General features: G+C 38.0%; 1 protein-coding gene across 4 annotated transcripts in view; it reads left to right on the top strand.

Moving 5' to 3' along the window:
* Positions 1-12514, top strand: part of EXOC2 (exocyst complex component 2) — a 386269-nt gene that overhangs the window by 209543 nt on the left and 164212 nt on the right. The window contains exon 2 of one of the 4 annotated variants that reach the window (XM_066376908.1): positions 8192-8364. The exons of the other annotated variants lie outside the window; for them this stretch is intronic. Coding sequence (XP_066233005.1) covers positions 8352-8364 — 13 coding nt within the window. The 5' untranslated portion in view covers positions 8192-8351. The remainder of the gene's footprint in view (positions 1-8191; positions 8365-12514) is intronic. 4 annotated transcript variants of the gene reach the window in all.

The following is a 12514-nucleotide window of genomic DNA, read 5'->3' as shown; positions in this document are numbered from 1 at the left end:
TTACCATTAATGCGACTTCTGGTACTGCATGGTTTTGCTGATGGCTTTGTAGTCTGGTTGATGCGTGGTGAGGTTAAGCTTCATGCAGGCGTTGAGTCTTCCATCCATTAAACATGATTGTAGGTTGGTCTTAAGGTTCTTTAGATGTCATGCATACATAGAGCCAAACATTGTCAGTACAGTAATACTCACACGCTGCAGTGTGTGGTATGTGACGGAAAGTGCATTTCAAGTTTTGACAATCAGCTGGTCTGTGGGTTGAAGTTTTTTCATTTCTCCCCACTTGTGTTTGCTCACCAATTCTGCTTGCTGTCGTGCAAGTCTTTCCAAATCTTCATTCAGTGACTTTAACTTATTCACCCACATGTCTGAGGCCTTCAGATCAGCAGCTTGTAGCTCAAAATCTCTGATGGAGACACTGGGGATGTAACTCAGGTCGGTGCTGTCCACTGCACACTCATGTGGATGGTTGATGAACTTAAAAAGACGAGTGCACTCACAAAAATTCTCCAAAGCGTGCTTTGAATGATTGCAGGAGATTAGATGTGAAGCCTGCTAGCTGCTGGAGATCAAGATGTTGAGCAGTGTCACTTGCTGTGCATGCATCTTTAAACTCTCCCAGTTTTTCTCTTCTTTTTTTTTTTTTTTTTTTTTTGCTATTTTCTGAAGCTGGAAACAGGGAGAGACAGTCAGACAGACTCCCGCATGCGCCCGACCGGGATCCACCCGGCACGCCCACCAGGGGCGATGCTCTGCCCACCATGGGGCGATGCTCTGCCCATCCTGGGTGTCGCCATGTTGCGACCAGAGCCACTCTAGCGCCTGGGGCAGAGGCCAAGGAGCCATCCCCAGCGCCCGGGCCATCTTTGCTCCAATGGAGCCTTGGCTGCGGGAGGGGAAGAGAGAGACAGAGAGGAAGGTGCGGCGGAGGGGTGGAGAAGCTAATGGACGCTTCTCCCATGTGCCCTGGCCGGGAATCGAACCCGGGTTCTCCGCACGCTAGGCCGACGTTCTACCGCTGAGCCAACCAGCCAGGGCCAACTCTCCCAGTTTTTCAAAGTGTAGTAAACAACCTGTTTCAATGTCCGCGATGAAGAGTTCCAGCTTGTTTTCAAATTAAAACACTGCTTGTTGAAGGGATAAGACTGTATTTCCAATGCCTTGCATTTTCACATTGAGCTGGTTCAGATGTTCAATCATGTCCATGATATAGTAAAACTTCAGTGTTAGTTAACTCAGGATGCTTGACAGTTTTCATTTCAAGAAAAGTCCGGATTTTGCTCAGACAAGCTGCGAAAGGGCTGAGCACCTTCCCTCTTGACAACCACCGCACATTGCTGTGCAGAAGCATAGCAGGATAATTATTCCCAACTTCATCCAGCAGTGTTTTAAACTGGCGATCATTTAAAGCTCGGGCAACTATTGTTTTTATTAAGTTGACCACCTGAATGGCCACCGACATCACCTCACCACGCTGCTCACCACACATCTGAGCACAAAGTGCCTCCTGATGTAGGATGTAGTGAAAACTTAGGATGGGTCTCTTTTCATGTTCACAAAAAAGTGCTACGAATCCTCTGTTTTTCCCCACCATGCACGGAGCACCATCAGTACACACTGAAATAAGTTTATCCATTGGTAGATTTTTTTTCTTTAGCGAACTCAGTGTAAGACTTGAATAAATCCTCCCCTCTTGTTGTCTCTTTCATAGGCAAAACAGCAAACTTTCCTTACCTAGTGTGTCACCGACAGCATACCTTGCAATCACGCTGAACTGGGATAAATGGCTTACGGCTGTTGACTCATCCAAAACAAGAGAGACCCAAATTTTTTCCTAATTTGCTTTTTGTGGGTCTATACTGCTCCCGCCCTTTATTATATATAAATATTTTTTTCTTTTATTTATTTTTTCTCTTTTTTGTCTTTTTCCTTTACCCCTATATTACTTCTCCCCAATTCAGGCCCTCCGCCACAGGTATTGTTTGTTCTATCTAGTACAATATAATTCACAGTTCATCACAAGATTTTCTCAAAAAAGAGGGGAGAGGAGAGGAGAGGAAAAAAGGAGGGGAAAGAATTATTCCTTTTTTTTTTTTTTTTCCCTCAAATTTTTATCTTATTTTATTTTTCTTTATTTAATGATTAATTTTTAAAAAAAAAAACACGAAATTTTTTATTTTTATTTTTTTATCATTTTATTCCTTATAAAATCTCATTAATACTATCAAGAAAACCACCCTCAGATGCCATTAAAGAAGAGAAAATCGAATATCATGGATACAAAAGAAAGAGAGGTAACACAGAGAGATGAGGAAAAATCTATGGAGAAAAAATTTAAGATATTGGAAACCTTGGAGTTAAACGACAGAGAATTTAAAATAGAAATCCTAAAAATACTCAGAGATATACAAGAAAACACAGAAAGGCAATTTAGGGAGCTCAGAAAACAACTCGATGAACACAAAGAGTATGTCTCCAAGGAAATTGAAACTATAAAAACAAATCAATCAGAGATGAAAAACTCAATTCATGAGCTGAAAAATGAGGTAACAAGCTTAGCTAATAGAACAGGCCAGATTGAAGAGAGGATTAGCGAAATAGAAGACAAGCAACTTGAGGCTCAACAAAGAGAAGAAGAAAGAGATTTAAAAATTAAAAAAAATGAGATAGCCCTACAGGAATTATCTGACTCCATCAAAAAGAATAACATAAGAATAATAGGTATATCAGAGGGAGAAGAGAGAGAAAATGGAATGGAGAACATACTCAAACAAATAATAGATGAGAACTTCCCAAGCCTGTGGAAAGAACTAAAACCTCAAATTCTAGAAGCAAACAGAACTCCAAGTTTTCTTAACCACAACAAACCTACTTCAAGGCACATCATAATAAAATTGGCACAAACCAACTGCAAAGAAAAAATTCTCAAGGCAGCCAGGGAAAAGAAGAATACAACATATAAAGGAAGGCCCATTAGATTATCATCAGATTTCTGAGCAGAAACTCTACAAGCTAGAAGAGAGTGGACCCCAATATTTAAAGTCTTGAAAGAGAGGAACTTTCAGCCACGAATACTATACCCATCAAAGCTATCCTTCAAATATGAAGGAGAAATAAAAACATTCACAGATACAGAAAAGATGAGAGAATTTGTCACGAGAAAACCCCCACTCCAGGAAATACTAAAGGGGGTTCTCCAATCAGATACAAAGAATAAAAAAACAACAACAACAAAGCCACAAGTAAAAGCTCCAAGAAGAACATAACAAAACCAACTTTAAACTGTGACAACAATAAGAAAGGGGGGAGAGGATGAAGATTAACAGTAGCAAAGGGCGATGGAGGGCCAAAGTACTCACAAAATAGTGCACTACAATGAACAGGGTAGGAACCCTTTTCAGTACTTAATGGTAATCATCATTGAAAAAACCACCACAGAAGCACATGATTTAAAAAAGGTAGCAACAGAGGAAAGATGTATGGAACACAACCAAATAAAAACAAAAGATAAAAAAACGAAAGAGAAGAATCAAACAAGGCACAAAACTAACAGAAAGCAATCTATAAAATGGCAATGAGGAACTCACAAGTGTCAATAATTACACTAAATGTAAACGGGTTAAACTCACCAATAAAAAGGCACAGAGTAGCCGAATGGATCAAAAAAGAAAATCCAACTGTATGCTGCCTACAAGAAACTCATCTAAGTAACAAGGATAAAAACAAATTCAAAGTGAAAGGCTGGAAAACAATACTCCAAGCAAATAACATCCACAAAAAAGCAGGCGTAGCAATACTCATATCTGATGATGCTGACTACAAGACAGCAAAAGTACTCAGAGACAAAAATGGCCATTTCATAATGGCTAAGGGGACACTGAATCAAGAAGACATAACAATTCTTAATATATATGCACCAAACCAAGGAGCACCAAAATATATAAGACAGCTACTTATTGACCTTAAAACAAAAACTGACAAAAATACAATCATACTTGGAGACCTCAATACACCGCTGACGGCTCTAGATCAGTCATCCAAACAGAGAATCAACAAAGACATAGTGGCCTTAAACAAAACACTAGAGCACCTGGATATGATAGACATCTACAGGACATTTCATCCCAAAGTGACTGAGTATACATTTTTCTCCAGTGTACAAGAATCATTCTCAAGAATTGACCATATGTTGGGCCACAAAAACAACATCAGCAAATTCAGAAAAATTGAAGTTGTACCAAGCATATTTTCTGATCATAAAGCCTTGAAACTAGAATTCAACAGCAAAAAAGAGGGAAAAAATCCCACAAAAATGTGGAAACTAAACAACATACTTTTAAAAAATGAATGGGTCAAAGAAGAAATAAGTGCAGAGATCAAAAGATATATACAGACAAATGAAAATGATAATACGACATAGCAGAATCTATGGGATGCAGCAAAAGCTGTGATAAGAGGGAAGTTCATATCACTTCAGGCATATATGAACAAACAAGAGAGAGCCCAAGTAAACCACTTAACTTCACACCTTAAGGAACTAGAAAATGAAGAACAAAGACAACCCAAAACCAGCCGAAGAAAGGAGATAATAAAAATCAGAGCAGAAATAAATGAATTAGAGAACAGAAAAACTATAGAAAAAATTAATAGAACAAGGAGCTGGTTCTTTGAAAAAATCAACAAAATTGACAAACCCTTGGCAAGACTTACCAAGGAAAAAAGAGAAAGAACTCATATAAACAAAATCCAAAATGAAAGAGGAGAAATCACCACAGACATCGTAGATATACAAAGAATTATTGTAGAATACTATGAAAAACTTTATGCCACTAAATTCAACAACCTAGAAGAAATGGATAAATTCCTAGAACAATACAACCTTTCTAGACTGAGTCATGAAGAAGCAGAAAGCCTAAACAGACCTATTAGTAGAGAAGAAATAGAAAAAACCATTAAAAACCTCCCCAAAAATAAAAGTCTAGGCCCAGACGGCTATACCAGCGAATTTTATCAAACCTTCAAAGAAGACTTGGTTCCCATTCTACAGAAAGTCTTCCAAAAAATTGAAGAAGAAGCAATACTTCCAAACACATTTTATGAGGCAAACATAACCCTTATACCAAAACCAGGCAAGGATGGCACAAAAAAAGAAAACTACAGACCAATATCTCTAATGAATATAGATGCTAAAATACTAAACAAAATACTAGCAAATCGAATACAACAACATATTAAAAAAGTAATACATCTTGATCAAGTGGGATTCATCCCAGAATCTCAAGGATGGTTCAACATACGTAAAACGGTCAACGTAATACACCATATCAACAAAACAAAGAACAAGAATCACATGATATTATCAATAGATGCAGAAAAGGCTTTTGATAAAATACAACACAATTTTATGTTTAAGACTCTCAACAAAATGGGTATAGAAGGAAAATATCTCAACATGATAAAGGCCATATATGATAAACCATCAGCTACCAACATACTAAATGGCACAAAACTGAAGGCTTTCCCCCTTAAATCAGGAACAAGACAGGGTTGTCCACTCTCTCCACTCTTATTTAATGTGGTACTAGAGGTTCTTGCCACAGCAATCAGACAAGACAAAGAAATAAAAGGCATCCATATCGGAAAAGAAGAAGTAAAGGTATCACTTTTTGCAGATGATGTGATCCTATACATCGAAAACCCCAAAGAATCCACAAAAATACTTCTAGAAAAAATAAGCCAATACAGTAAGGTCGCAGGATACAAAATCAACATACAGAAGTCAATAGCCTTTCTATATGCCAACAATGAAACATTTGAGAATGAACTCAAAAGAATAATCCCCTTCACGATTGCAACAAAAAAAATAAAATACCTAGGAATAAACATAACAAAGAATGTAAAGGACTTATACAATGAAAACTATAAACCATTGTTAAGGGAAATCGAAAAAGACATTATGAGATGGAAGAATATTCCTTGTTCTTGGTTAGGTAGAATAAATATAATTAAGATGGCCATATTACCCAAAGCAATATACAAATTTAATGCAATTCCCATCAAAATTCCAATGACATTTTTTAAAGAAATGGAGCAAAAAATCATTAGATTTATATGGAACTATAAAAAGCCCCGAATAGCCAAAGCAATCCTAAAGAAAAAGAATGAAGCTGGGGGCATTACAATACCTGACTTCAAACTCTTATTATAGGGCCACGACAATCAAAACAGCATGGTATTGGCATAAAAATAGACACTCAGACCAATGGAACAGAATAGAAAGCCCAGAAATAATAATATAATTTTTGATAAAGGGGCCAACAACACACAATGGAGAAAAGAAAGCCTCTTCAACAAATGGTGCTGGGAAAACTGGAAAGCCATATGCAAAAGAATGAAGCTGGACTACAGTTTGTCCCCCTGTACTAAAATTAACTCAAAATGGATCAAAGATCTAAACATAAGACCTGAAACAATAAAGTACATAGAAGAAGACATAGGTACCAAACTCATGGACCTGGGCTTTAAAGAGCATTTTATGAATTTGACTCCACAGGCAAGAGAAGTGAAGGCAAAAATTAATGAATGGGACTACATCAGATTAAGAAGTTTTTGTTCAGCAAGAGAAATTGATAACAAGATAAACAGACAGCCAACTAATTGGGAAATGATATTTTTAAGCACCTGCTCAGATAAGGGCCTAATATCCAAAATATACAAAGAACTCATAAAACTCAACAACAAACAAACAATCCAATAAAAAAATGGGAAGAGGATATGAACAGACACTTCTCCCAGGAAGAAATACAGATGGCCAACAGATATATGAAAAGATGCTCATCTTCTTTAGTTATTAGAGAAATGCAAATCAAAACTGCAATGAGATACCACCTCACACCTGTTAGATTAGCTATTATTAACAAGACAGGTAATAGCAAATGTTGGAGAGGTTGTGGAGAAAAAGGAACCCTCATCCACTGTTGGTGGGAATGTAAAGTAGTACAACCATTATGGAAGAAAGTATGGTGGTTCCTCAAAAAACTGAAAATAGAACTACCTTATGACCCAGCAATCCCTCTACTGGGTATATACCCCAAAAACTCAGAAACATTGACTTGTAAAGACACATGCAGCCCCATGTTCATTGCAGCATTGTTCACAGTGGCCAGCATATGGAAACAACCAAAAATCCCATCAATAGATGACTGGATAAAGAAGATTTGGCACATATACACCATGGAATACTACTCAGCCATAAGAAATGATGACATCGGATCATTTATAGCAAAATGGTGGGACCTTGACAACATTATACGGAGTGAAATAAGTAAATCAGAAAAAACCAGGAACTGCATTTTTCCATACATAGATGGGACATAAAAGTGAGACCAAGAGACATTGATAAGAGTGTGGTGGTTACGGGGGGAGGGAGGAGAGGGAAAGGGAAGGGGGAGGGGGAGGGGCACAAAGAGAACTAGATAGAGGGTGACAGGACAATCTGACTTTGGGTGATGGGTATGCAACATAATTGAACTTTAAGATAACCTGGACATGTTATCTTTGAATATATGTATCTTGATTTACTGATGTCACCCCATTAAAAATAAATACAATAAAAAAAAAATTAAAAAATAATAAAAAAAACAAAACAAAACAAGAGAAAACAATGGTGCTGTATTTATGTCTTTCACTTGTGTTGCCTCAATTTGATTTGCCATCATGACAGATACAGTCATGAACAGTTCTTGCCGACAGAGGCATGTCTTTTGTTCGTTTGATTATCTTGTCTTTATCCGAAAAGTCGTCAAAAGTTTTTATTGGCAATATCAAGCATTAATGTTTTGACATACTTTCATCTGTGAATGGCTTTCCATTTTTCAGAATTGCTAAAGCACCAGCATAGCTAGCCAAATTCTAGTCACCTTTTGGGTCCAAACACAGAGTTGCTGCTGACTAGCTTGCACTCTGCACAGTAGCTCTTGACATGCTTTCTTCCTGCTGTCCCCCGCTGGATATTTTGATGCAAATGTAGCATGGCATGTATCGAAGTGCCATTTTATATTTGACTGTTTCATCGATGCAATTTTATCATTGCATATTAGACACACTGCAGAACCTGCTCTCTCCACAAAGGCGAATTCTTCTGTCCATTCCTGCTGAAAAGTATGATACTCCTCATCTTTTTTTCTTTTAGCCATCTTCTTCAAAGGGTTTCTGCAATTAGCTATCTGACGATTAAAAGGAAGGAAGTTACTTCCCGACCTCACAACGACCCGTGTACGTTATGCATTATCCAAGAAAAGTTTGGTGGTGTCCCGGAGGACAGCTGTGATTGGCTCCAGCCACCCGCAAACATGAACATGAGTGGTAGGAAATGAATGGATTGTAATACATGAGAATGTTTTATATTTTTAATGTTATTATCATTTTTATTAAAGATTTGTCTGCGAGCCAGATGCAGCCATCAAAAGAGCCACATCTGGCTCACAAGCCATAGGTTCCTGACCCCTGACATAGATGGACCTTGAGACCATTATACTGAGTGAAAGAAGTAAATCAGAAAAAAAGCTAAGAACTGGATGATTTTACACATAGGTGGGATATAAAACAGATTTATGGATATATTATAGATAAAAGTGAAGTGGTTAGCAGAGGGAAGGGAAATGAGGGTAGGTGGAAGGAGACGAGTGAATGGCGAGGGCGGAGTGGTGGGGAGAAGGATGTAAAGTGGGTCATATATAAGGTGACAGCAAATAATTTGATTTTGGGTGATGAGTATACAACAGTCAACAGTTCAAATGTTACAGAATTGTTCTGTAACATTTATATATTCTTATTGATCAATGTCACCCTGTTAAAGTTAATTTTCTAAATAAAAATTTTAAATTAAAAAAAAAAGGCTGCAATGAACATAGGATGCATATCTGTTTTTTTTTGTTGTTGTTTTTTACAGAGACAGTCAGAGAGGGATAGATAGGGACAGACAGACAGGAAGGAAGAGAGATGAGAAGCATCAATTATCAGTTTTTCGTTGCGACACCTTAGTTGTTCATTGATTGCTTTCTCATATGTGCCTTGACCGTGGGCCTTCAGCAGACTGAGCAACCCCCTGCTTGAGCCAGCGACCTTGGGTCCAAGCTGCTGAGCTTTGTTCAAACCAGATGAGCCCGCACTCAAGTTGGCAACCTCGGGGTCTTGAACCTGGGTCCTCCACATCCCAATCTGATGCTCTATCCACTGTGCCACCGTCTGCTCAGGCTGCATATCTGTTTTTTGGGTTTTTTTTTTTTTATTTTTCTGAAGTTGGAAACGGGAAGGCAGTCAGACAGACTCCCGCATGCGCCCAACCGGGATCCACCTGGCATGCCCACCAGGGGGCAATGCTCTGCCCATCTGGAGCATTGCTCTGTTGCAACCAGAGCCATTCTAGTGCCTGAGGCAGAGGCCATAGAGCCATCCTCATCACCTGGGCCAACTTTGCTCCAATGGAGCCTTGGCTGCGAGAGGGGAAGAGAGAGACAGAGAGGAAGGAGAGAGGGAGGGGTGGAGAAGCAGATGGGCGCTTCTCCTGTGTGCCCTGGTCGGAAATCGAACCTGGGACTCCTGCACGCCAGGCCGATGCTCTACCACTGAGCCAACCGGCCAGGGCTCATATCTGGTTTTTTTTTTGTTTTGTTTTGTTTTTCGTATTTTTCCGAAGTTGGAAATGGGGAGGCAGTCAGACAGACTCCCACCTGTGCCCGACCGGGATCCACCCGGCATGCCCACCAGGGGGCGATGCTCTGCCCATCTTGGGGCGTCGCTCTGCCGCAATCAGAGCTATTCTAGCGCCTGAGGCAGAGGCCACAGAGCCATCCTCAGCGCCCGGGCAAACTTTGCTCCAGTGGAACCTTGGCTGCGGGAGGGGAAGAGAGAGACAGAGCAGAAGGGCAGAGGGAGGGGTGGAGAAGCAGATGGGTGCTTCTGCTGTGTGCCCTGGCTGAGAATCGAACCCCATATCTGTTTTTAAATTAGTGTTTTGGATTTCTTTGGCTAAGTACCCACAAGTGGAATTGCTGAGACATATGGTAGTTTTATTTTTAATTTTTTGAGAAACTTTTATGCTGTCTTTCAGAGTGGCTGCGCCAATTTATAGTCCCACCAACATTGTACGAGGGTTTCTTTTTCTCCATAGCCTTGCCTACACTTGTTTGTTGGTTTATTGATGATAACCATTCTTACAAGTCTGAGGTGGTATTACATTGTGGTTATAGTTTGCATTTTTCTGATGATTAGTGATGTTAAGCATTTTTTTCATGGGTCTGTTAGAAATCTGTATGTCTTTGGAGAAATATCTATTCATGTACTCTGTCCATTTTAAAATCACATTATTTGTTGAGCTGTATAAATTCCATATTTTGGATATTAATCCCTTATAGTCTATATAATTGGCAAATATGTTTTCTAATCAGTAGGTTTGGTTTTTTGTCAGTGGTTTTCTATTCAGTGCAAAAATTCTTTAGTATCATGTAGTTTCATTTGTTTATTTTTGCTTTTATTATCTTTGTTCTAGGGGATATATCCTGAAAAATACTGCTCAAGATAGTATCAGAGAGTTTATTATTTACGTTTTCTTGTAGGAATTTTATGATTTTAGATCTTACAATTAGGTCTCTAATCTGTTTTCCTTTTATTTTTTAATATGGTATAAGTAAGAGGTCTTATTAATTAAAATTAATCTAACATTTAATTTTTTATTAAATATTTTTATTTTGAAATTAAATTTAATGGGGTAGCATTGATCAACAAGAGTACATGCATGGGTTTTAGGTGAACATTTCTATAGCATTTGAACTGTTGATTGAGTTTTGTGCCCATCACCCAAAGTCAAGTCATTTTCTGTCACTGTATATTTTTCTCTCTTTACATGTATCTGTCCAGTTTTTCAGCACCATTAACTGAAGAGATTACCTTGACTCCATGTTCTTGCCTTGATTGTTGTAGATTAATTGACCATATAGGTGTGAGTTTATTTCTGGGCCCTCTATTTTGTTCTATTGATCTATGTGTCCTTTTATGCCAGAACCATGCTGTTTTGATTACATCAGCCTTGTAATATAGATAGTTTGATGATCAGGTAAAGTTTGATACCTCGAACTTGTTGTTCTTTCTCTAGATTGCTTTGGCTATTTGGGGTCTTTTGTGGTTCCATGTACGGTTTAGGATTATTCCAGTTCTGTGAAAATGCCATTAGAAATGCAACTACTGATCTACTTTCTGACTCGATAGATTTGTCTATTCCAGACATTTATAGATAAATGAAATTATATAGTATGTGGTTCTTTGTGGCTGGCTCCTTTGACTTAGTATAATGTTTTTGATAATTACCTATTATGTGGCATGTGAGTACTTCATTTCTGTTTCCTTTTTCTCATGCCAAATATATTCCATTGTAAGGATGTATTACATTTTATTTACCCTTATATCAGTTAAGTTGATTCTACTTTTTGGCTATTATTTAATAATCCTGTGAACATTCATGGATGTTCTTATGTGAACGTAAGTTTTCATTTCTCTTGGATATATACTTAAGAATGGAAGTGATGAATCAGGTAATAACTCTATGTTAACTTTGTAAGGAATTGCCAAACTGTTTTTCAGAATGCTTGTAACTTTTACATTCCCTCCAACAATGTAAAATGATTCTAATTTTTCCACAGTCTTCCCAACATACTATGTTTTTTCTTTTTTGATTACAGCCTTTTATGGGTGTACATAAAGCAATACCTTATTTTTTATTTTATTATTTATTTATTTACTTTTTAGATAGAGCCAGGGAGAGAGAGAGAGACAGCAACATTGAACTGCTCCTGTAGTGTTCTGACCAGGAAGTCAAACTGGCAACCTCTGCACTCCGGATGACACACCAACTAACTGAGCTATCTGATTGGGGCTTAGTTTTTATTAATTTTTAGAGAACAGAGAGAGGAAAGGATAGAGAGGACAGGGTGAAGGGAAACATTTGTTGTTTCACTCTGTTGTGCATTTTTTGTTTGCCTCTCATGTGTGCTCTGACCGGGGATCGAACCCGTAACCTTGTTGTTTTGAGACAACGCCCTTAACCAACTAAGCCAATGATCAGGGCCAAATAGGTTTTGATTTTCATTTCCCCAGTGACTAATGACATTGGGCTTCTTTTCCTGTGCTTATAAAATATTTTTGTATCTTTTTTGGCAAAATGGCTATTCAGAATCTTTGCCCATTTAAAAATTGTATTTAATTTTTTTTACTATTGAGTTGTCTTTTTTATAAATTCTAGATACAAGTCTTTTATCAACTATACTACTTACAAATATTTTCTCTTATTCTGTGTGTTGTCTTTTTACTTTCTTGGTGGTGTTCTTTGAAACATGTCTTCTTAATTACATTTATTGGGGTGGCATGGGTTAATAAAATTGTATAGGTTATAAGTATATGATTCTATGATACATGATCTGTTAATTGCATTGTATGTCCACCACCAGTCAGATCATCCGTC

Source organism: Saccopteryx leptura, chromosome 3 (genome assembly GCF_036850995.1).
Source record: "Saccopteryx leptura isolate mSacLep1 chromosome 3, mSacLep1_pri_phased_curated, whole genome shotgun sequence".
Lineage (NCBI taxonomy): Eukaryota > Metazoa > Chordata > Mammalia > Chiroptera > Emballonuridae > Saccopteryx > Saccopteryx leptura.
Note: the sequence above shows the minus strand (reverse complement) of the source record. Positions and strands in the feature narration are given on the sequence as shown.